General features: G+C 40.9%; 2 protein-coding genes across 2 annotated transcripts; both read right to left on the reverse strand.

Annotated features, from left to right (window-relative positions):
- Positions 1-690: 690 nt before the first annotated feature.
- LOC139324425 (vomeronasal type-2 receptor 26-like) lies at positions 691-14,508 on the reverse strand. Its single transcript, XM_070954138.1, has 6 exons — positions 14,345-14,508; positions 12,874-12,991; positions 8,543-9,403; positions 4,164-4,391; positions 2,641-2,767; positions 691-1,592 (listed from the first exon to the last, which is right to left on the reverse strand). Exons 1-6 carry the CDS (start codon positions 14,506-14,508, stop codon positions 691-693), a joined length of 2,400 nt encoding a protein of 799 aa, XP_070810239.1.
- Positions 14,509-15,215: 707 nt separating this feature from the next.
- LOC139324426 (vomeronasal type-2 receptor 26-like) lies at positions 15,216-20,510 on the reverse strand. The gene is made up of 4 exons (XM_070954139.1): positions 19,908-20,510; positions 18,721-18,948; positions 17,856-17,982; positions 15,216-16,117 (listed from the first exon to the last, which is right to left on the reverse strand). Exons 1-4 carry the CDS (start codon positions 20,508-20,510, stop codon positions 15,216-15,218), a joined length of 1,860 nt encoding a protein of 619 aa, XP_070810240.1.
- Positions 20,511-26,589: the final 6,079 nt, after the last annotated feature.

Below are 26,589 nucleotides of genomic sequence, written 5' to 3' on the forward strand. Positions count from 1 at the left end.
GGAAGTGTGGATGTCACCAAGGTACCTTCTTTCATATGTGGTGGTCCTGTCCCAAAGCAATGAGGTATTGGAGAAAAATTCAAAATTGGCTATAAGAATCAACTAATGAAAAAAATGAATTGATATCTGAAACATTTCTCCTGGGAATACTGAAGATGAAATATCGGGAAAAAAATAGATATTTAATCATACATATACTCAGTGCAGCAAGAATAGCCTATGCCCAATATTGGAAAGGAAAGTATACATCACCACAGGAACATATAATTCAGAAGGTTCTAGAATGTGCTGAAATGAACAAATTAACTTTAGAATTAAATGAGAAAGAAGACTCAGAATATTATACGGTGTGGGATGATTGGTACAGGTGGATTGACAATCGAATAAAGAATAGATAAAAGTTAATATAAATTTTAAGATGCATATGTAAATTACGTTACACTACGATGAAATGTAAAAGAAGAATCAATCTAACCTGTGTAGAAAAGTAACACTGTCTGACTGATTGTATTGTATTGTATTATAATAAATTTCAATAAAAAAATTAAAAAGAAAAAAGAAAAAAGAAAAGAGTTGGACACAACAGAAATAGAAAGAAGAAATTTCAAAAATTAAAAAACCAGATAACTGCCTATCTTTAGTCTCATAGAGGCAAGTACAGCATTTTATAAAACTCAGAGAAAAATAGTTTTACTTTTGTTTCTTGGTTAATTGCTCCTTTTTGTTTAATTCGGGCCTCAGAACAATAATGTAGCATTTGGGGGTAAAGATGCAGCCCAGTAATCCTGCTGCAGAAGCCAAAATGGAGAAGATCTCCACAGCCACCATGTACTTCCCCTTGGTGCTCAGATAGGTTGGAACAAATGACATCCAGACACTACAAAAGACCAACATACTGAAAGTGATAAATTTGGCTTCGTTAAAACTGTCAGGTAGTTTCCTAGCAAGGAAAGCCACCATGAAACTGATAGCAGTCAAGAACCCCAGAAAACCAAGGGCGGTATAAAACATGATGGCGGAACCTTCATTACATTCTAGGACAATTTCTTCAGTCATTGAGTGGATGTCAGAATCTGGGAATGGAGGAGAAATTGCCAGCCACACACTACAAATTGTGAGTTGAATCAGGGAGCAAGACAAGACAATAGTATAAGCCAGCCTTTTCCCAACCCATTTCCTGGTTTTGGAACCTGGCTTGGTGGCCATGAAAGCAAGAACCACTATGGTTGTTTTCCCCAGGATACAAGAAAGGGCTACAGAGAAGATGATGCCAAAAGCAGTTTGTCTCATGAGGCATTTTACTTGGTCAGGTTGCCCAATGAAGAGCAAACTGCAAAGGAAAGAGAACAGGAGGGCAATGAGAAGAATGTAGGTGAGGTTCCTATTGTTGGCTTTGACAATGGGAGTGTCCTGGTTTTTAATGAAGATCCCCAGCACCACAACTGAGATGAAAGAAAAGAAGAAAGCAATACTGGTTAAAGTGGTCCCCAAGGGTTCTTTGTAAGATAAGAACGTTGTATGTTTCTTAATGCACAGAGTCTGGTTCTTGTTAGGGTAGTTTTCTTTGGGACATGGGAAGCAGTCATCTAAACCTGGAAGAGGAAACAATGCTGTCAGGTTAATTCTATCATCTGCAACTTTCAGAAGCAATGTATTTTAGTGCCTGAATTTCACCAATGAGCAGAGGTGGTATTCAGCGGGTTCTGACCAGTTCTGGAGAACCGGTAGCGGAAATTTTGAGTAGTTCAGAGAACTGGCCAATATCACCTCTGACTGGCCCCGCCCCCATCTATTTGCTGCCTCCTGAGTCACAGCTGATCTGCTGGGTCTTCTTTTGTTGTCCTGGACGGGAGAACAGAGCTGGAAAGCAAGTTAGTGGGGTGGAGAGAGAATAGGGATTTTGGAGTAATCTTCTCCCAGGAGTAGGATAGGAATGGAGATTTTATAGTATCTTTCCCCTGCCATGCCCACCAAGCCATGCCCACCAATCTGTGCCACATTCACCAAGCCACACCCACAAAACCGGTAGTAAAAAAATTTGAATTCCACCACTCCCAATCTTCCCCCGCTCCCCATGCATGCGTGGCAGAGACCCGATGACCAGCTGGCCAGTGGGAGGCACATGTGCATGTGTGATGGAGCTGAACTGGGGTGACAGCTCGCGTGTCCACAGGGAGGGTGCTGCGTACCACCTGTGGCACTCATGCCATAGGTTCACCATCACAGGCATAGAGCATGAAAACAGAATAAATATGAAATGAAAAAAGGAAGTATAGAAGAGAAAATAAGAGAAGGATGGTGAAATCTGTTCAACAAAAACAATGACATACTTCCACGCCTTACACTCCAATCATCCTAACCCTAATCCTGGAAAAATTTAGATGACATTCTAGTGGTTCTAAAATAGCAATAGCATTTAGACTTATATATAGACTTATTTATAAAAACTAGTTCAGGTGCCATTGACCATGTGTAAATTGGGACTAGATTTGGAACAATACCATGGTTGTTGTGGTTACAATCATTCTTCTCAGCATCTGCAGGGATAAAAGCCCCAACATCAAAATCCTGGGTAATGCTTTGAATTTATTGACCTTCAGAGCTAACAGAAACCAATTCTTTTTGAATGACATCTCTTACCTGTCTGGTTGGCAATTTTCCCTTCTGGGCAACGGTGGCATTGGTAACAGCAAAATTGCTTCCCTTCTATTTTGATCTTGCTGTGCCCCAAGGAGCAATGAGCATTGCACAAAGAAAGAGGTTGTGTCTGTCAATAAGTGAAAGGGCAACATATTTAGAATTTAAACATTAAGAATCTAAGAAATTAACATGTTAGTGGGTATTTGCAGTGGTGGGATTCAGCCAGTTTGCACCACTTCGGGCGAACCGGTTGTTAACTTTCTGAGCAGTTTTTGATTAGAGGTATCAAACATTCTGTGCTAGAGTACAAGACCTGGCTTATTCCTTAAAATATCCTTCTGATACCATAAACCATGTTAATGGAAAAAATCTTCTATTCATCTGCTAGACATCAAAAATTAGGACCACTTAATTCAGAAGTTCAGAAGTGTGCGGCGGCAGCCGAACAAGCCATGGAATCCTAAATTGCATTAACAAAGGGATACAATCAAGATCAGGAGTGTTAAAGTTGATTTCATTGAGGGTCACATCAGGGTTGTGTTTGACCTTGGGGGCAGGAGTGGGTGTAGCTAAAGTGGGCATGTCCAACTGGCCTGAATGCTCTGCCAGAGAAAATGGGCTCCTGAGTTCCATTTTCGGCTGCAACTGCCTCCTGCAACCCTCTGACAGTGAAAACTCCACTTTTTCTAGTAGAGGCACCACAGGCCAGTCCTTTGCTGTTTCCAGGGCAGGCCTGCAGGCCAGATCTATCCACCCCCGGGGGCCAGATCCAGCCCCCGGGCCTTAAGTTTGACATCCCTGATCAAGATCAAATGAGGTACTAATACCACTCTATAAAGCCTTAGTAAGATCACATCTAGAATACTGCATCCAGTTTTTGTCACCACACTATAAAAAAGATGTTGAGACTCTAGAAAGGGTGCAGAGAAACGCAACCAAGATGATTAGAGGGCTGGAGGCTAAAATATATGATGAACAGTTGCAGGAACTGGGCATGGCTAATCTAGTGAAGAGAATGACCAGGAGAAACATGATAGCAGTGTTCCCATATTTGAGTGACTGCCACAGAGAGGAAGAGGTCAACCTATTTTCCAAGGCACCCAAAAGCCAGACAAGGAATAATGGATGGAAAATGATCAAGGAGAAATTCAACCTGGAAATAAGGAGAATTTTTCTGACAGTGAGAACAATTAACCAATGGAACAGAAGTTGCCTTCTGAAGTTGTGGTGCTTCATTGCTGGAAGCTTTCAAGAAGAGATTGGACTGCCATTTGTCAGAAATGGTGTAGGGTCTCCTGCTTGGATGGGATGGGTTGGACAAGACGATCTACAAGGTCCCTTCCAACTCTGTTAATCTGTTAAAGTACATTAAGGTAACTTTCCTTGTCCAAAACCCTCTTCAAAATCCTGTGCATCAAGAATATTGCTTTTCGTGTACTTGGTTCATTAATTTGTGCAACTGTTCAAAGATGTTAACTGCAGCATGATCACTGAACCATCCCTTAAAAATGACTAAAAGTTACCTGGTTAAAAATGTTAGGCCAGACAATATTATCTGTCGATAGAGAGAGAAGGTTTTCAAATAAAGCTGATGGATTTACTTTTCCAACTTTAATCCTAAGAAAGGATTGATTTGGGAAGGTGATCCAGTTGATGATATCAAAGCCAGATGCAATCTTCCCATTCTGGTCAAAGAAAATGTTTTCCCCAGCACTGTTGTTAAATGAGACTTTTCTCAGGTAGTGATGAAGCTCAAGAGAAGAACATGAGAGTAATTAATAAAGGTGTACAATAATGGCAAATTATTTCAGAAGATATTGTTTCAGTTCCAATATACAGTATCATGATAATAACCTTAATTTGTCACTTCTATCAGCGAGCAGCAGAAGACTCTCCATGAGGGACAAAAAACAACTAATGATAGGCTAACCTATGAACCACAGTGGCGCAGTGGTAAGAGTGCAGTATTGCAGGCTACTTCTGCTGACTGCTGGCTGCCTACAATTTAGCAGTTTGAATCTCACCAGGCTCAAGGTTGACTCAGCCTTCCATCCTTCCGAGGTGGGTAAAATGAGGACCCAAATTGTTGGGGGCAATAGACTGACTCTATAAACTGCTTAGAGAAGGCTGTAAAGCATTGTAAAGTGATATATAAGTCTTAAGTGCTATTGCTAACAGCCCTGTTTTCATGCCTATCACCCAGAAGTACTGCTACCACCATCATCAGCATGTTCTCTTCCTTCCTGTCATTTGGCAATCATGCCAGGCAAATAACAGATCCAAAGAGTGAGACCTGTATGTGTGAGTTGGGCCATGAATACTTTGAATTAGGTATATTGCTGCCATGGTGGCTATGAACTCGCATGTTCCCTGAAACTTCAGAGTAGAGAGAACAGGTCTAAATTTCCCAGCCTGGGGATCTCCACCCACCTGCAGCTCAGACAGAGTCCAACAGTAAAGTCAGGGATGCAACTACACTACAGGGAGGAAGGCAAGTGAACAGCAGTAGAAAGAGTCTTTATTGTCAGCAATTTGTACATGGAGTTTCAGGGTTTATTTCACTGGTGACTATCAGCGGTGGGTTTCACAAATTCTTACCATCAGTTTGCATGCAAGCTTGCTTTGCTCTCTCTCGTGAGCCTTCCATGCATACACCCGGCGTTCCGTGCATGTGCTTTGCTCACACGCAAGCCTTCCGCACATGCACCCAGCCTTGAAAACATGGCTAAATAGGACAGCATAACGTATGGGCAGGTGGGCAGCCCACCCGCAGTTGCCGCTACCGGTTTGGGTGAATTGGTCTGAACCGGCTGAATACCACCTCTGGTGACTATGATGTAGACTATCATTCTTGTATTTTATTTCATTAGGAGATATAGCCTATCTCAATTGTACTTTATTTGGAAAGATGTCAATACTAGAATCCAATGGACCATAGGAATGTTTTTAAAGTTTTCCTATGAAAATATAGTACGTCCAACCTGGAGCATCAATTGCTCTCTCATCAACCTAGGAGATACTGAACTCTCCTTTCTTGTTAGGAAGAACTCTCCCAATACAGTGAATCTGAAGAAGGAGTGAGGGAGAGAGGAAAGAAACTTTCACTATGATGCTGTACATAATGGCCCAATTATTCCAATATTCAACATTAAATATTGATAGAAAGTAACCTTTTTGCAATTAAAAAAGCTGGAATAGAAATGTGCAGACATTCCCATCCACCTAAGTAATTTCTCCAGCATTATGTTTAAATTGGTTTCTATATAACTTTTGGACAATTGTAGCAGGGGTGGATTCTAAATTTTTTTACTACCGGTTCTGTGGGTGTGGCTTATTTTGTGGGTGTGATTTGATGGTCATGTGACAATTCTATAGGATTTCGCAGAGGTACTGGTCTACTAGGCTTTTATCTGCTTGCAGAGCTGTACCGGTCTACCCATTTGTTCTTGGAGCGTTCCGGTCTACCCATTTATTTTTGGAGGCACCAGTCTACTCATTTGTTTTTGGAGGCACTTGTCTACTCATTTGCTTTTGGAGGCACCGGTCAACTCATTTGTTTTTGGAGACACTTGTCTACTCATTTGTTTTTGGAGGCACCGATCTACTCATTTATTTTTGGAGGCACCGGTCTACCCATTTGTTTTCCGAACGCACTGGTCTACCACCACACTGCCTTTTAACACTGATCAGCTATAGGGCAGCCCTTTCAAGTCCTGTGGCAAGAGTTTAAACAGTTTTTTTCCTTCTAGCCGATCAGCTGGGACTCGGGAGGCAGCGAATAGATTGGGGGCAGGGCCAAATAAAAGGTAAGAATAATGTGGGGTGGGGGGAAGGACCCAGCTCCCGAACAAAGAGAACCGGTTCGGTGATGTCATATCGTCACTGCTACCAGCTCGGCCGAACTGGGAGGAACCCACCACTGAATTGTAGATACAGAAGCAAAACCCCTTGGAGGGTAGAGCCAAGGACTTTGTACAGTATCTGCATGACAAAATCACTCAGATTCGGGAAGGTCTGGACTCCGACTGGGTAGTTTCAGGGGGGATGACTGAGGCAGGTCTTGAGAACGTTATCTGGGATGAGTTTGATCCTATGACTCCTGATGACGTGGACAGGATTCTGGGTAGACTGAACGTGACCACATGTTTGTTGGACCCGTGTCCCTCCTGGTTAGTGCTGGCTTTTCAGGGGGTGACGTGAGGCTGGCTCCAGGGGATTATAAATGCTTCATTGAGTGAGGGTGACTTCCCCGCCGCCTTGAAAGAGGCGGTGGTGAGGCCTCTCCTCAAGAAGCCTTCCCTGGACCCGGCAGTGTTGTCTAATTATCATCCGGTCTCCAACCTTCGCTTTGTGGCAAAGATTGTTGAGAGTGTGGTTGTGCGACAGCTGCCCCAGCACCTGGATGAAACGGTGTATCTGGATCCATTCCAGTCGGGCTTCAGGCCTGGGTACAGCACGGAAACGGCATTAGTCATGTTAGTTGATGATCTCCGGAGGGCTCTGTCCTGGTCCTATTAGATCTCTCAACGGCTTTTGATACCATCGACCATGGTATCATGCTGTACCGGTTGGAAGAGTTAGGGGTTGGGGGGCACTGTGTTGTGGTGGTTCTCCTCCTTTCTCTCTGACCGGTCACAGTCTGTGTTGGCAGGGGGGCAGAGGTCGACCCCGAGGCTCCTCATATGTGGGGTGCCACAAGGGTTGGTTCTCTCGCCCTTTCTGTTCAACATTTATGTAAAGCCGCTGGGCGAGATCATCCATGGTTTTGGAGTGAAGTACCATCAGTATGCTGATGATACTCAGCTGTACATCTCCACCCCGGACCACCCCAACAATGCCCTTGAAGTGATGTCCCAGTGCCTGGAGGCCATGCGGATCTGGATGGAGAGAAACAGGCTCAGGCTCAACCCATCCAAGACCGAGTGGCTGTGGTTTCCGATGTCCCGATATAGTCAGTTGGTGCCATCACTGACTATTGGGGGTGAATCGCTGGCCCCCACGGAGAGGGCTCATGGGGGCCAGCGCCTATTGGACATCCTCCTGGATTCACGGCTGTCTTTAGAAGAGCACTTGACGGCCGTGACCGGGAGGATTTTTCATCAGGTTCGCCTGATTCAACAGTTGCGTCTGTTTCTGGATCGGGATTCCTTACACATGGTCACTCATGCCTTCGTCACTTCCAGCCTGGACTACTGCAACACTCTCTACATGGGGCTCCCCTTGAGGAGCACCCGGAGGCTCCAACTGGCGCAGAGTGCGGCCGCGCGGGTGGTTATGGGAGCGACATGGCGTTCCCATGTAACACCTCTCCTAAGCGAGCTGCACTGGCTCCCGGTGGTCTTCTGTGTGCACTTCAAGGTTTTGGTTACCACCTTTAGAGCGCTCCATGGCTTAGGACCTGGTTATCTACGGGACCACCTGCTGCCACCAGTAGCCTCCCACCGGCCGGTACACTCTCATAGAGAGGGGCTCCTCCGGGTGCTGTCGGCCAAACAATGTCGACTGGCAGCCCCCAGGGGGAGAGCCTTCTCTGTGGGGGCACCTACTACCTGGAATGAGCTCCCCCCGGGAGATACAGAGGATCCCGGATCTACGCACCTTCCGCTGCACTCTCAAGACCTTTTTATTCCATCAGGCTGGCCTGGCCTAATTTTTTCCCTTTTTTCCCTTTTTAAAAATGCAAATTTTAATCTGTTCTTAATTATTGGGGTGTTTTAAATCTGTCTTTGGCCAAATTATTTAATTCGGTTTTATTCTGCTTTTAAATTTTGTATTTATGTGTTTTATCTTGTGGCTGTTCACCGCCCTGAGTCCTTCGGGAGTAGGGTGGTATATAAATCAAATAAAACTAAAACTAAATCTAAAAATAAGCCCTGCTACATTAATAAAAATAGAAGATTACCTGCCACACTTGATGATTGAGAAGCTTCTGTTTCCCACTACCGGCCATTACTCTTTGTTTGTAGTGGGATGTAAGCATGGCTTGGAGAGCATGTGCCATGGCATAGACTGCATTGTAGATACTATAGCTTTGCCCAGTCATGCTCAATTCAAAAACAGAGTCTGGAAGAGCCTCCAGCTTCTCTTCCCCAGTGCAGCTTTTCTCTGCCTCTGGGTTTAAAGTGGATTTTGAGAAAGAACATTCAAAGGCTTGTTCCCAAAAGACCCTTGAAAAACTGTCTATGTTTTCTGGAGCACTGTTTCTCATTTGAAGAAATCTATTGAATCCTAATAATTCTTTTGATGACATGGCGAAAGAAAGAGCGCCATGGATAAAATCCATACTCCAGTCTTTTTGAAAAGGAACTGAAGTGTATTGCATCTGGGCTGGGAAAATCCAAACTTTGTCTTTTCTCTCCACTGTTGTGTCCAAATATTCCGAAACATAGGAGATCGTCCTGAAACCTGCCATGGCCTGGTTTTCAGAGTAGACAATCGCAACACTGGAGGTACTTTTCATAATGACTTTGCATAGTTTAATGAAAGTATTGATTTGTTCTCCTATCCCATCTGAAAAAGCTACAGTTGGAAGCACTGCAATGTAATCAAAGCAGATGCCATTTTGAGATAAGACGAGAAGCACTTCCCTCAGAAATCGTTCACCGATCTCATTTTCTTGAAAAATTATCCCAATCCAGGTCCACTTAAAATGAAGCAGCAACTGGAGAATCCCCATAACATGAAGATGTTCATTTGGGTACATTTGATAGAAGAAAGCTGTATGAATCATGTTATCCATCGCTGGAGCAGAGCCGTACGTGAGCTTAGGAAAAAAGAAAATGCAAAATGTATGTATATATGTTTGATATAAGTCAGTGATGGCTATCCTTTTCCAGACTGACTGCCCAAAGTGCCCAAGCTCTCAAAATGCAATGCCTGCACCACCATCACCCACACATGATCCGCCCCCCTGAGCATGCACGCATGCCCCTCCGCATATGCCCCGGTTAAATTTGACTGCTTTATTTTGTTGCTTTGATTTTTCAGGGCTTATTCATAACTCATTGAAGATCTTCCTTTAATTTCTATGAAGTTAATGGAAGTAAACTGTCACCATTTTTGGAAATGTTATGATGCAACTTGACCATATTCAATCTGGCTATAATATATAAGGTTTGGGAAATAGTAAAATATTATGTAGATAACCTCTACAGCACATCAGAGAAGTCTAAACTATTGATACATTAGATATTCAGGATATTTTTACTACCACCAATGGAGTACTTGGGACCTTTGAAAAAATGATTTTTATCTATTTTGGATATAGTAACAAAAGCCTAATTGAACCATTTAGTACCTAGTTCTCTGTCAATTATCCTCCCATAGTTGAATCTAATGGGTGCAACCTTGCTGCATATTTATACAGAATAAAGTGGAGTTTTAAATTATTAGTATAAGATTCAATTTGCAGAATACTTAGTTCCAGTAGCCATTTATCATATGATTTAGCCTCCAAGTCCATTATTATCTTTGTTGCTCTTCTTTGCACTCTTTCTAGGGCCTCAGCATCTTTTTTGTATCATGGTGACCAGAACTGGATGCAGTATTCCAAGTGTGGTTTCACCATTGCAGGAAAAACCAATACTATTACTGCCTGAGATTTTGATGTTATCCTTCTGTAGAACTGCATTGGCCTTTTTTTGGCAGCTGCAGCATACTGCTGATTCATACTTAAGCAGTGATCCACCAGGACAGCTAGATCCCTCTCAAGTTACTACTGCTGAACCAGGTACTTCCTGTGCTATACCTATCCATCTGGTTTTTCCTTCCTAAGTGCAGGACCGTACTTTTCTCACCACTGAACTGCACCTTGTTGAAAAGAGCCCAATGCTCATATCTGTCAAGAGCCTTTTATCTTCCAAAGTTTTGCCAAATCCCCTCATCTTAGTGTCATCTGCAAATTTGATGAGTTGCCCTTCTATCCCCTCAAGAAGTTGAAGAGAATTGGGCCCAAGACATAACCTTGAGGTACCCTATTATACTGTATGCTTTCCTCTAGGTAGACATAACTCCATTGAGGACTATATGCTGAGTGTGTTTGGTCAGCTAATTGCGAATACATTTGGTGATGGTACTGTCTATTCCACCTTGTTCTATCTTATCAAGAAATAAGCAGTGGTCTACTTTATCAAATACCTTATTGCAACCAAAGCATTTCCTACAGCATCTCCACTAATTTAATCACTTTATCAAAGAAGGCAATTATGTTTGTCTTGCATGGTTTGCTTTTAATGAACCCATGTTGGCTTCCAGTAATCACCTTGCTCATTTCTAGATGCTCACAAACTTGTTGCTTGATTATCTTTTCCAGGATTTTCCCAGATACTGATGTCAAGCTAACTGGTCTGTCGTTTCCTGGATCCACTTTTTTTTTTTTTTTTTGCCGGGGGATTTGAGCTGGTGAGCTGCGTTGTTGTTGTTTGGCTTCGTGTTTGTGGCCGTGCGAGCTCTTCATGGTGGGTGTCAGTCTGCTTCATGTATGGATTGGAGGGGTTTAAAGTGGCTAATGATGCAGCTGCGGTCTGGCTTCTGGTCCTTGGTCGTGGCTCATTATCAGTGTGGGTTTGAGTCTGCTTTCTGCGTGGATGTGTGGTGGTGACATCCTGTGTGGCTCTCGTGAGTGTGGGTCTGGTGTCATTTGTCGTGTTAGGGACTCGTTTGTCAATAAGGGCGGGTTTCCAAATGGCTGGTAGGCGGGAGGTATCGTCTCGTTTGTTCATGCTGTGTGGGCGTTTTTCTATCTCGATGGCTTCTCTGATTATTCTGTTGTTAAAGTGTTCAGTTTTGGCGATAGTTCTGGTCTTTTTAAAGTCAATATCATGTCCTGTGGCTTTAAGGTGTTGGACCAGGGAAGAAGTTGGTTTCTAGAAAATCAAGGAGTATATGAAATCCCATGCACCGCCTGCCCCACTACATACATTGGACAAACCAACAGACGAATAAATGCACGCATAGAAGAACACAAGAACTCAGTCAGAAAAGAGGAACCAACTTCTTCCCTGGTCCAATCACATTGCTCCTGGAAGCACGAAGCCGAGAACACCAGCCTGAAGATGACGAATGAGACTTCGTCGAAACGTTGCCAAGACACTTCCAATTTTATGTGGGAGAAGACCCGAATAACCAAAGACCTACATATATATATATATCTGCTCTCCCAGAGAGCAACACAGAGTTGCAGTTTGTCAGCAGAAAAAAGGCCCAGAAACTTGTGAATGAGATTTCACAGAACCTAGCTGTAGAATAACTAAGTTTACGTAGGTAAAACCTGGCTAGAAAGAATATGCATATATATATATATATATCATACATAGGTGTTTTCTTATCAATCCCTTGACTATTTGGACCTGCATTAGCATCCTGTCTCCCAGACAGGAGCCTTCCTACTTTTCCAGAGACTAAAAAGTGAGGTGGGGAGAAATACTTTTAGTTATCCAAGGTTCTGTTTAATGTAACCATGTCTGTTCGTCTCAAATGACTAACGAGGCTGAGCCTTCCTTCCTTCCTTCCTTCCTTCCTTCCTTCCTTCCTTCCTTCCTTCCTTCCTTCCTTCGAATATCAATGCAGCTGTATTCTTGAATATAGAAATACTATGGAATGAATGCACTGCTTAAACTGATCACATTTTTTTTCATGGAAGAAACTATTAATTGAGGTTATCTAAGGTATAATTATCTATATTAGATTATTACTTTTTATCAACAGAAGATATCATCTTCTCAGATGAACTCCTGTTCAAGATTCCATTGAAGGAAAGGGAAGACAACAAATCAGGAAAAAACCTCCTAGCTTCAATAGAACAACTACTACAATACTTGTCCGCAAATAAACAAAAAAATGCTATTTTGAATTATTTTAGGAATAAATAAATCACTTATCAGTCATATGTTCTATCTTTCTTTATTATGAATGCATCACTTTGATCTTCCAGATATACCATATAATATGCTTTCATATTCTTATTATTTGCTTGTTATTTTACTGCTATGGAACTTCAATGGAAATCTCTATTAAGAGCAAGAGAAATAATCTTATTTCCATTTTTTAAAAAATTGGAGACCCCAAATCAGCACAATTTTCAGTAAATCAGGGCTGGAAAATATGAAAACATTGTCTATTCATATGTCAGTTACATTTTGATTGACATTAGTTTATCACAAATCCAGAAAATGTCATTAAAGAGAAAGTCACATATCAATAGTTCTGTTATTTTTTTACTTGAGAAGGTCTTACCTGAGGAATCTTGTAAATGCTCAAAATGTCAGCCATAACCTGAGAATTATGAGAGTTGGGTCCAGCAACAACACAAACTGAATTTTGGTCGATGCTGCATTTATAGTTGGGAACAAATCTGTCATGTGAAGAAAGAAACTCCATAGAAGCAAGGTAGGTCCATGTTGCCATGAAATAACTGTTAGATATCCCAAAGCCCAGAGTGATGTTTGGCAAGATCTGGGGATTTTCATTGATTTCCTTTACAGCAAAGATCAAGGACAAGATATGCTGGTATGTCTGTAGAAACAAACTTTAAGGGATGGATGGATGGATGGATGGATGGATGGATGGATGGATGGATGATGGAAGGTAGGTCCAAGTTATATTTATAAAAGATTGACTCAACTCATTTGCAATTTGTGCTACTACTTTTCTTACAATCATTATGTAAAATAATCCTGCTTGTTTCTCACCTCTGAATCAATGATCTCTCCTTTCTGAAAACCTTCTTCAGGAATTTCCCCAAATGCATTTTTTTCCAGGCAACTGGACTTTCATTGTTTTTCCTTGAAGATGTTTCACTGCTCCTCCAAGAAACTTCTTTAGTTCCTCTTCAAGGAAAAACAAAGAAAGACCAGTTGCCTTTTGAAAAAGCACCTTTGGGATCAACCATGTCCTGGATGACTGAGAATCTCCACAGACATCATTTAAGACCTCTTCTAGATCATTCTTCTGCATCATCCTCTATTTCCACCCCTACACCCCAAATCTCTCTTAGGACTGTACTCCATATATCTGAAGAAAAGGGATGAAGACTGGAAACGTTTATGAGGTAAAAGTATAGTTAGATGTTAGGTTGCCATAAACCACAATAGAAACTTTCTCCTATTGAAAACAAGTTGGTTGGTCAAGTATAATATCCATTCCTATTCTTCACTAATGAATTCTATCCAGCTTCAATCAATCAAGAAGTAGGCGGCATGGAACCAGAAAGTATAACCACATCCACATAATGAAAACAGTAAAAAGTCTTCTGCATAGAATGAGAATTTAGCCTCCAAAATGAAATGTTTAACTTTACTTTGACCTCATAGAAATGTCTCTTCTTTGCAGAATGTGATCTGATCAGTTACACACATATATAACTGTGTGTGTGTGTGTGTGTGTGTGTGTGTGTGTGTGTGTGTGGTGTATATGTACAAGATAGTATTATACATATAGTACTATCTTGAGACTTGAGTAAAACACAGATATCTGTTAAGCAAGACCATGCATATACTTTATGAAGATAAAACATAAAGTAGGAAAAAAACTGTTAACCCCCTTATTATAAAGTATGTAAGAAACATAGTAGAATCTTGGAGCAGAGGAAGGATAGCTGAAAGGGGGTAAAAGTTAAGTTTCAATCATTTACTCCTTCCCCAAAATACATTGACTAATTATCCAGAAAATTTGGTAGCTAACAGAATTAAGAAGGACAACTACATACATGGGATCATCAAGAAGTTCTTCAGATGGAATTGTTTTGAAGGTGACTAGATTAGACATCATGTAGATCAGAGAAATAATGCCACCAATGATGAGATCACCTGAATGGTAAGACTTGTATTTAATACTAGGGTTGTCGATGGTGCATTTAGCATCATAGCACATCGCCTGAGAAAGCCATATTAGCATGCACAGTCTGAAGAATAACATAGCAAATTAAAGATGTGTGTTGCCCAAGTGATCATTGATATGGCTTCTGAATATAGGACAATCTAACATTTTACCTCTTTTTTCTGCATTTCTGAATGCAGAAATGCATAGCAAAAACAATCAGAATCACAGAACCTTGCTCTTTAAGCCTTATATTTGAATGTGTTTAGGAACAAGAAATATTAATAATATCACTCAGTCTTGGTTGGGTGTCTGTTTTGCTCTGCTCTATGAAACTCCCGAGAGTCCAGAGGAGTAAAATTAAATCAAGGTCAATTATATCTTGCTCTTCTGATATTGCAGAAGAAAATAATTGATATCACCCAGGTGTAAATGGTTTGTGGGGATTTTTTTTCCAGGTCTTTTCTCCCTCTATTGATTATCTGAATGAGTTCTTAATAGATAATATACAAATTGTATTTTTCAAGAGAGCTTCTATTTCTGCAAAAGCCATATTTCTATTTTTGCAAAGCTTTTAACTATGCACAACTATGCAGGAAAGCTTGGAAGTGCGTTGTCCGTGGGGTCGTGATGGGTCAGACATGACTTCGCAACTAAGAACAACAAATTTCTAAATTTGCATGTATTCTGCCTATCTTTAGCCTCATAGGCACTATGAAGAAGCAGATGCAGCACTTCAAAAATTGCAGAGAAAAATAGTTTTACTTTTGTTTCTTGGTTAATTGCTCCTTTTTGTTTAATTCGGGCCTCAGAACAATAATGTAGCATTTGGGGGTAAAGATGCAGCCCAGTAATCCTGCTGCAGAAGCCAAAATGGAGAAGATCTCCACAGCCACCATGTATTTCCCCTTGGTGCTCAGATAGGTTGGAACAAATGACATCCAGACACTACAAAAGACCAACATGCTGAAAGTGATAAATTTGGCTTCATTAAAACTGTCAGGTAGTTTCCTAGCAAGGAAAGCCACCATGAAACTGATAGCAGTCAAGAACCCCAGAAAACCAAGGGCGGTATAAAACATGATGGCGGAACCTTCATTACATTCCAGGACAATTTCTTCAGTCATTGAGTGGATGTCAGAATCTGGGAATGGAGGAGAAATTGCCAGCCACACACTACAAATTGTGACTTGAACCAGGGAGCAGGACAAGACAATAGTATAAGCCAGCCTTTTCCCAACCCATTTCCTGATTTTGGAACCAGGCTTGGTGGCCATGAAAGCAAGAACCACTATGGTTGTTTTCCCCAGAATACAAGAAAGGGCTACAGAGAAGATGATGCCAAAAGCAGTTTGTCGCATGAGACATTTTGCTTGATCAGGTTGCCCAATGAAGAGCAAACTGCAAAGGAAAGAGAACAGGAGGGCAATGAGAAGAATGTAGGTGAGGTTCCTGTTGTTGGCTTTGACTATGGGAGTATCCTGGTGTTTAACAAAGATTCCCAACACTACAACTGAGATGAAAGAGAAGAGGAAAGCAACACTGGTCAAGGTGATTCCCAAGGGTTCTTTGTAAGACAAGAAAGTTCTGAGTTTTTTAATGCACTGATCCTGGTTCTTGTTAGGATAGTATGCTTCAGGGCACGGGAAACAGTCCTCTAAACCTGAAAAAGGGAATAGACTTATTAAGAGATAAAACTTCAGGGTTAGCTCTGCCTTTCCTAATTTTCAGAAATACAATATTTCAGTGCCTCAAATTTCCAGTAATTCATCATAAAATCTGAGAAATTTAGGGAATTTGAAATCCAATTTATCAGGAAGGCTCTAGGGCAGGATTTTCTGAGGACAGATCCTTGAGAATTATTTGATTTAGTTCATACTATTCAATTATATTTGAAATTGGATAACATCCCCACTCACATTATTGCCTATAAGAAACAAGTCATACACTCTGTGAACAGTGTTTATAATAATTGCCTTCCCTCTGTTAAAAGTATATTTTGGTGTAAAAAAAAAAAGAGAGAGAGATATGAATAAAGGCAATTAGCTCAATTCTGAATCCAATGCATATGCTCTCTGAAAAGAGCACTATCAAAAGGATACCTCCAACTCTTCCTTCCTTTAAAGTGAGAGAGGAGGAGGAGGAGGAGGAGGAGGAGGAGGAGGAGGAGGAGGAGGAGGAGGAGGAGGAGAAGAAGAAGAAGAAGAAGAAGAAGAAGAAGAAGAAGAAGAAGAAGAAGAAGAAGAAGAAGAAGAAGAAGAAGAAGAAGAAGAAGAAGAAGAAGAAGAAGACCATTCTTGATAAGGTTCTCCTGAATTGGAAACATTAATCTGTATTCTATGCTCACTGTGCAGGAAGATATTAATAGAGATTATTATTGCAAAAATCTCTCAATTTATATTGAGTAGATTGTTGCTTTACACTGTGGAGTTCTACCTGTTGGGACAATAGAGATAAACTACACTGACCAAGCTCAGAGAGCACCACTGACTCCACAGTTCAATCCTCACCTGCATATATTTCTTCTATTGAAAGAAATCATGGTAGGCTAACCATTATTTGACAAGGGCTAAATCACCTGACCTTTAGGGATACAGTAACCAATTCAGAGCTGGCCTGCACTTCTTTAGTTGGATGGACTAAGCACAAAGCAAATTTCCATGTTGGTAGTCATATGTATTCATAAATGTCTGGGGTGGACACATTTTTAGGTCCATTCTCCTTCTCGATGGGATTGGTAGGGCAACTCATGGTGACTGGACAGGAATCTGACAATGTCAATGATATTTGATGTCTTTTATTTATTGTTTACCATTTATATATTTTGTTTTATTTCATCATTGTCTGATTCTAAATGACCCTAGGTGTATAGCATGCAAACAGAATTAATATGAAACAATAAAATGGGAATATATATAAGAAAAAATAAGGGAAGGCGAGTAGGTCAAAAACCACATGTCACACTCCCATGATCTACACTTCAACCATCCTAACCGTAATCCTGGAAAAGTTCAGAATACATTCTAGTGGTTCTGAGGTAAAAACTAATTCAGGTGTCCTTTGTCCTTTTGTGAGGTGGAGTAATGTTTGCTTGGGAAAATTCTATGGTTATTATGGTAACAATCTCTATTCTCAGAATCTGTAGGGATAAATGACCCTTGATCTCTCTCTATATAAAATATAGATATATTTATATAGTTGTTTTAAAATATTTTTAGTATTTTGATTGTAATACTTTTTTGAATTGTAAGAGGCCCAGAGTTATTGACTAAGATGGACAGCTACAAAAAGTGAATAAATAAATATATACACAGACAAATCTCAGAAGCCTGGGTAGTACTTTGAACCTATTGATCTTCAGAGCTAATAGACACCAATTCTTCTTGAATGTCATCTCCTACCTGTCTGGTTGGCAATTTTCCCTTTTGGGCAACGAAGGCATTTGTAACAGCAAAATGGCTTCCCTTCTATTTTGATCTTGCTGTAACCCAAGGAGCAATAATCATTGCACAAAGAAAGAGGTTGTGTCTGTTAATAAATGAAAGGGCAACATATTTAGAATTTAAACATTAATAATCTAGAAATCACCATCTCTGAGGAATCTTTCCTTTCTTTTTTGTTTAGAATTATGAAACATTCCATGCCAGTGGTGGGATTCAGCCAGTTTGGGCCAGTTCGGGCAAACCGGTAGTTAAATTGCTGACTGGCCCCACCCCTTCCAGGAGTCCCCACACACCCAGGTAAGTGCAGGGAAGCCTCCTAGGCCCAAAATGAGGCATGGGGGGAATGCAGCACAACCCCCACTCCCGTGGCCCATTTTCACTCCCAGGAGGCTGCAAGGAGACCTACTAGGCCCAAAATGGGGTGCGGGGGGTGGCACATCCCCCTGTGGTCTGGTTTTGCTCTGGGGGGGTGTCACATGCCCACCCAGATGGTCAATAGGGCTGAGAACCGGTTGTTAAATTATTTGAATCCCACCACTGAGGCCAGTTACAAGACATGTCTTATACCTTATCCTTCTAGAATAATGAGTGATATCAATGGAAAACTCTTTATTCCTCTGATAGATGTCAAGGATTAGGGCTAATTAACTTAGAATTAAGAATACATTGAGTTTCTTATACAAAATCTTCAAAATCCTTTATCAAAAATATTGCTTTTCCTGTGCTTGTTTCATTAATTTGTGCAGCTGTTCAAGCAAGCTATTTGGACATCAGCTGCAATATGAGTTGTTAACCACCACTTTAAAAAATGAATAAAAGTTACCTGGTTAAAAAAGATGGGCCAGACCATGTTATTTGTCAATAGAAAGAAAAGATTTTCTAGTTGAGCAGATGGATTTACTTTTCCAATTTTGACCCTAAGAAAGGATTGATTTGGGAAGGTGACCCAATTGATAATATCAAAGCCAGACGAGACCTTCCCATTTTGATCAAAGAAAATATTTTCTCCAGCACTGTTGTTAAATGTGACTTTTCTTAAGTAGGGATGAAGCTCAAGGGAAGAATATGACAATAATTAATAAAGATCTACATTGATGGCAAAATATATAGCAATATTATTTCAGAAGATATTGTTATGCCCCCTAATATAATAGTAGCATTAATTCATCAGGTCCATCAGCAGGCCCAGGAATAATTACCAGGAGAGGCAGAGAAGTTCTAAGCAGAGCTAACAACTCTGTTTTCATGGCCATAATCTAGAACTATACTGTATGTCACAATCACCAGCTGCATGTTCTCCTCCTTTCTGTTATTTGGCAACCACACAATCTCTTTTATCTTCCTCCTCACCATTGACTCTCTCTTTCCCCTAATATAATTTTCATTTCAAAGGGAAAAGATTGGAGATTGGAGACAATTTATCTAACTCAACTAGATCCAAGAATGGCTTCTTTAAAGTAGACAAAAGCAATAGCACTTAGACTTATATACTGCTTCATAGTGCTTTACAGCCCTCTTTAAGCAGTTTACAGAGTCAGCCTATTGCCCCCAACAATCGGGGTCCTCATTTTACCGACCTCGGAAGGATGGAAGGCTGAGTCAACCTTGAGCCTGGTGAGATTTGAACTGCCAAATTGCAGGCAGCTGGCAGTCAGTAGAAGTAGCCTGCAGTACTGCACTCTAACCACTGCGCCACCACAGCTCTTTATATAGTGAATCTGAATATAGTATAGTGAATGTAATATAGTGAATCTGAAAGAGGGAGGGAGAGGAGAAAAATCCTTTAACTATGCTGCTGTACCTGGTGATCAAATAATGAACCAATATTCATTATTAAGTATTCATAAAACTTACACTTTTTCAAATTAAAAAAAAAGCTGGGATAGATAGGTTCTGATCTACCCAAAACATTCCTCCAGCATTAAAATGGTTTCTGTATAATTTGTGAACAGCTATAGATATGGAAGCAATATTATCTGCTACATCAGTAAATATAGAGTAGGATCTTACCTGCCACACTGGATGATTGAGAAGCTTCTGTTTCCCACTACCGGCCATTACTCTTTGTTTGTAGTGGGATGTAAGCATGGCTTGGAGAGCATGTGCCATGGCATAGACTGCATTGTAGATACTATAGCTTTGCCCAGTCATGCTCAATTCAAAAACAGAGTCTGGAAGAGCCTCCAGCTTCTCTTCCCCAGTGCAGCTTTTCTCTGCCTCTGGGTTTAAAGTGGAATTTGAGAAAGAACATTCAAAGGCTTGTTCCCAAAAGACCCTTGAAAAACTGTCTATGTTTTCTGGAACACTGTTTCTCATCTGAAGAAATCTATTGAATCCTAATAATTCTTTTGATGACATGGCGAAAGAAAGAGCGCCATGGATAAAATCCATACTCCAGTCTCTTTGAAATGGAACTGAAGTGTATTGCATCTGGGCTGGGAAAATCCAAACTTTATCGTTTATCTCCACTGTTGTGTCCCAATAATCTGATACATAGGAGATCGTCCTGAAAGCTGCCATGGCCTGGTTTTCAGAATAGACAATCGCAACACTGGAGGTACTTCTCATAATGACTTTGCACACTTCGACAAAAGCAAGGACTTGTTCTCCCATCTCGTTTGAAAAAGCAACTGTTGGCAGCTCTTCAATGTAATCAAAGCAGATTCCATTTTGAGATAAGATGAGAAGCGCTTCCCTCATTTTCTTGAAATATTATCCCAATCCATGTCCAATTAAAATGAAGCAGCAACTGGAGAATCCCCATAATGTGAAGATGTTCATCGGGATACATCTGATAGATGAAAGCTGTATGAATCATGTTATCCATCACTAGAGCAGAGCCATATGTGAGCTTAGGAGGGGGAAAAATCAAAGTATAAGAGGAATGTGTATATATTTGATATAATTAGAATAGAATTATAGAATAGAACAGAATGGAATGGAACGGAACGGAACGGAACGGACGGAATAGAACAGAACAGAACAGAACAGAACAGAACAGAACAGAACAGAATAGAATAGAATAGAATAGAATTCTTTATTGGCCAAGTGTGATTGGACACACAAGGAATTTGTCTTTGGTGCATATGCTCTCGGTATACATAAAAAGACAAGATATATTTGTCAAGAATCATAAGATACAACACTTAATGATAGTCATAGGGTACAAATAAGCAATCAAATCATACTACATATAAATTGTAAGGATACAAGCAACAAAGTTATGGTCATAAGTGGGAAGAGATGGTTGATAGGAACGATGAGAAGACTAATAGTAATAGTAATGCAGCTTTAGGGAAGAGTTTGACAGCGTTGAGGGAATTATTTGTTTAGCAGAGTGATGGAATTCAGGAAAAAACTGTTCTTGTGTCTAGTTGTTCTGGTGTGCAGTACTCTATAGCAGGGGTCCCCAATCTTTTGGACCTCAAGGACCACCAAGTTCATAATTTTAAATTTTGCGGACCACTAATACGAATCCAGCGCACCGCTTGCTGAAGCACCTGGACTCCCAGTGACGGGATGGGGTCCTTCAGGCACTCTCCCTCCTCTCTCTCTCTCTCTCTCTCTCTCTCTCTCTCTCTCTCTCTCTCTACCACTCTTTCTCTCTCTTTCTCTCTTTCTCTCTCCCTCCCTCTCTCTCTCCCCCCACTCTCTCTCTCTCATTCTCCCTTTCTCTCTCTCTCCTCTCTCTTTCTCTCTCTCCCACTCTTTCTGTCTCATTCCCTCTTTCTCTCTCATCCCCCCTCTCTCTTTCTCTCTCCCCCACTCTTTCTCTCTCATTCTTTCTTTCTCTCTCCCCCATTCTCTCTCTCATTCTCTCCCCCCTCATTCCCTCTCTTTCCCCCACTCTCTCTCTCATTCTCCCCCCTCTTTCTCTCTCTCCCCCATTATCTCTTTCTCTCTCCTCTCTCTCTCTCCCCCACTCTCTCTCATTCTGATTCTCTCATTCTGATTCTCTCTCTCTCTGATTCTCTTTCATTTTGTCTCTCTCTCTCTCATTCTTTCTCTGATTCTCTGATTCTCTCTCTTTCATTCTCTCTTTCTCTGTCTCTGATTCTCTCTCTCTCACTCTCTCTCTGATTCTCTCTGTCTCTTTCTCTCTCTCTCTCATTCTCCCTTTCATTCTCTCTCTTTCATTCTGTCTTTCCCTCTCTTTCATTCTTTGTCTCTTTCTCTCTCTGTCTCATTCTGATTCTCTCTCCCCCCCCCCTCTCTCTCTCTCCTCATGGGCCAGCCAGTGTCTTGGGGCTGAGAGGAAGTCAAGCATCTCCCTGAGAGACCGAGGTGCGCGGAGCACCAACAAGGGCCAGAAGAAGTGTGGGAGCAAAGCACTAGTTGAATTTACATGGCATGAGCATTCACCTTGGTATATTTGTGGCACAAGGCAGCCCTCGTTTCCTGCCGCTTGGGACTCGGAGTGATAAACAGCGCCTGGTTCGGGGAGCAACCAGATTTTGCTCTCCATTGCGGATGCCAGATCGGCTCCCTGCAAGCTCTCATCTCTCAAGGAGCCTTATCAAAGTTTCCAGCTCCGCTTCAGGGAGTGCTCCTCGAGATGAGAGGGGCCGATCTGGCATCTGCAATGGAGAGCAAAATCCGGCTGCTCTACGGACCAGATGCCATTTACCACTCTGAGTCCCAAGCAGCAGGAGACAAGGGCTGCTTTGCGCCACTGGCTGGCGCAAATATACCAAGGCTGAATGCTGTTGCTGTGCAAATGAAAGTAGTGCTTCGCTCTCACAGCTTCCAGCCATCGCAAATACATCTTCTTCCCACTTGTGCCACCCCCTTCCCTGCCGCCACAACAGCACCATTCATTCCAGACAGTGAGGGCTGCACTCCTTTTTCCATATTGCACCACCTGCAAAAATGCAAAAATACGAAAATTTCTCTGCGGACCACCAAAATTTTCTTGCAGACCACCAGTGATTGGTGACCACTGCCCTATAGCATCGTTTTGAGGGTAGGAGTTGAAACAATTTATGTCCAGGATGCGAGGGGTCTGTAAATATTTTCACAGCCCTCTTTTTAAATTGTGCAGTATACAGGTCCTCAATGGAAGGCAGGTTGGTAGTAATTGTTTTTTCTGCATTTTTCTGCATAATTGAAAAATGGTTAATATCACTGATCCATATTGTTGGTTTGATTTTCAAGGCTTATTCCTAACTCCTTGAAGATCTTACTTTAATTTCTATGAAGTTAATGGCACTAAACTGATTGGAAATCTATTGTTTCTAAAAATGATATTGTTTCTAAAAATGATATGATCACCTTCAGTGCAGATGGAATGCATGAGGTTTGGGAAAAGAGTAAAAATATAGAAAACCTCTTTATATGGTGCATCAGAGAAGTTTAATCTAGTGAGACCATTGACTTTCGGGATTGATGTAATGTTTTTACTACTTTTCTACCATCAATGTACTTGGGACCATTAAAAAACTAGTTTCCATCTAATTTGGGTATAGAGAAAAAATATTAATTGAACCAATTAGTAAGTAGTTTTCTGTGAAGTTTCCCACAGCGTAGCTGATTCTGATGGATATAACAATGGGTACATATGGGTACATATTTATCCAGAAGAAATTGAAATATAAATGGATAGCAAACTATTCCATTGGTAGAATTTGATGATCTATGTAACTTCTTATTGAGGTTTTTGTGATAGAATTTCCATTATTTAAGAACGTAACGATATCTTAGTGCACTGTTTTATTATTCTCTTATGATTTGAAAAAAAAAACTTGTAAGATTTCACTAACACATTTTTTTAAAGATTCCTAAAGAACACAAACATATTTATAAGATAACTTTGAACTAAATGTTCAAGTTTAAGAATAATAAAAAAAAAGATCAAATAAACATTATTATAGTGACTGGTGCCAACCTGCTTAGATTTATTTTCCTTATAAAATTATGGATCATAGGCCAAGATAGGAAATATCATACCTTCTCTGACAGATAGTTTTCCAACCTTTCCTTGAAAACCTCCAATTATGGAGTGTTTTGAAGTCCAAGAGGCAGGCTCTTTCAACTCCTTAACAACTTTGAAGATACATACTTTTTTAGCTCTGACATTTTTTCCTCTAGCGGCAGATTACAGAATAATTCTAAATCGAGGACTTGGTATGGTATATGAGAAGACATGAGGAAACCCCACAGTTTAGGCAGTGGTATGACAAAAGGTAGCTAAGTCTAGAGAATAGGTGGGGGAAAGCATTAGAGAGCCAAGGTGGTGCAGTGGTTAGAGTGCAGCACTGCAGGATACTTCTGCTGACTGCTAGCTGCAGTTTGGCAATTCAAATCTCACCGGCTCAAGGTTGACTCAGACTTCCATCCTTCCAAAGTGAGTAAATTGAGGACCCAGATTGTTGTAGGTCAGGGGTGAAATGCTTCCGGTTCAGACCGTCTTGGGCGAGTAGGTAGCGATGGCAGCAGGCAGTTCAGAGAACCGGTAGCAAAAATCCCTTCCCCCCCCGCCCCCGGCCTCCAGCTTGCTTACCTTAGCTGCTGGTCACAACGCCTGCCTTGCTTCACTTGCTGTAATCCCTGCAATCCATTTCATCAACAAGCAACTGAATCTCCCTGCCTGCAATCAAGCTCATCGGTGAGCAGCTCTATCTGCCTGCCTGCCTGCCTGTAAGTTTTTTTCCCCTTTGGGAGCTTTAAAAAAATAGTTAATTGGGGTTTTTTTAGTTGTTATTTTTTTAGACCTAGCCATTTAAAGTTTAGGAAGTTTTAAATTTAGCTGCTTTTATATAAAAATGAAAATAAAATAAAATAATATTTGTGCAGCTTTCTGAGATTTTGTGTGTTTCTGTAGTGTTTCACTCTAACTACACAAACACACAAAATCTCACAAATCCACATACAAAGCTGTATGTGGAATTTTGTGTGTGTAAAGTGTGAAAGTTGGTTTTTTCGGCTTTTTGTGGCTGTGTGAGGTTACTGCTTGTTTCAGGGGCCATTTTGGGTCTAGCAAAGCTGCTTTTACATTGTGGGTGAGCCAGTTGTGTTGTGTTGTGTTGTGTTGTGTTGTGTTGTGTGTGTGTAAAGTGTTGGTTTTTTGGGCTTTTTGTGGCTGTGTGAGGTTCCTGCTTGTTGCAGGGGCCATTTTGGGTCTGGCACAGCTGTTTTTACATTGTGGGTGAGCCAGTTGTGTTGTGTTGTGTTGTGTTTTGTAGGTTAAAAAAGGGCAATGAAGTGATGTCGACTTGGCCACGCCCACCTGACCAACAAGCCATGCCTACCCAATCACCTGACCACCAAGCCCCACCCATTAATTAAGCCACGCCCACAGAACCGGTAGTGAAAATATTTAGATTTCACCCCTGTTCTAGGTCCTAAGACAGAAATTCAACAGGTGGAGGAGGTCATTTGGGGTTGACAAGCTAACATCATCCCTTACAAATAAGCAGGCTAGGAGGGAGGAAACAGTAAGAATTAAGCCTCCATCAAACAGCATGATGACAGCAAAAACAACACAGCTAATTACAAGAGGGAGATGGCTGGAAGGGCCTATTATACGCATAATGGCCAAATTGTTTGATGACATATAAAGGCAGAGATCTCTGTAATGGTAGTTTAATACTCTGACAATGTCAGCAGGTGGCTGACAAAAGCTTAGTAGAATAAAATTTTAATTATTTTAGTTCTGGAGTTTGCAGAATGTCTGTTAATGTGTGTGTGTGTGTGTGTGTGTGTGTGTGTGTGTGTGTGAAGAAACTATTGTGACTGAGATTATGTGAGCTACAATTATATGTATTAGATTATTACTAGTTATCTGCCAAAGAGATTTGGCATGGCAGTAATACTGAATACAGAATAATAGAGTTAGAAGGAATACTAGAGGTCTTCTAGTCCATCTCCCTGCTCAAGTAGTAGACCTTATTCCATTCCAGACAAATGGCTGTCCAATCTCTTCTCAAAAACCTCCAGTGATAGAGTACTCACAACTTCTGGAGGCAATAGCAATAGCACTTAGACTACTATACTGCTTTACAGTGCTTTATCACCCCCTCTAAGCAGTTTACGGAGTCATCATATTGCCCCCAACAATTTGGGTCCACATTTTACCCACCTTGGAAGGATGGAAGGCTGAGTCAACCTTGAACCTGGTGAGATTTGAACTGCTCAACTGCAGTTTGGAAGGCAAGTCATTCCACTGAAGGCAAGCCATTCCACTGAATTAATTGTTCTCACTGTCAGGAAATTTCTCCTTAGTTCAAGGTTGAATCTCTCTTTGTTAAGCTTCCATCCATTAATATACTCCATTATTATAACTGGTCTATGTAACTTTTGTATCTTTGGAATAATTATAATTGCCTTCTAAGTGAAATTTCGAACCACCTTCTCAATTAAGCTCCTGCTCCAGATGCTACTGAAAGAAAGGAAGACCAATGAACAAGGGAAAGCTTTCTAGCCTGAATAGAAGAGCTGTTTCCATACTTGTCTGCATACGAACCAAAAGACTATTTTGAAGTATTTGTAGGATAAATCATTGTTCAATCATATCTTGTTTCTTTGTTATAAATTCACTACTTTGATTGTCCAGACATATAATATGTTTTACTTTTCTTATTATTTTCACTTTATTAAAGTTATCACTTTAATTGCTATGGAACTTCAATGGAAAGTAGCAGAAAATATTTCAAAATGAAAAAAAAAATCTTTTAAGAGCAAGAGAGAGCATCTC

Source organism: Pituophis catenifer, unplaced genomic scaffold, assembly GCF_029215685.1.
Source record: "Pituophis catenifer annectens isolate HBS135680 unplaced genomic scaffold, rPitCat1.0.hap2 SCAF_15, whole genome shotgun sequence".
NCBI lineage: Eukaryota > Metazoa > Chordata > Lepidosauria > Squamata > Colubridae > Pituophis > Pituophis catenifer.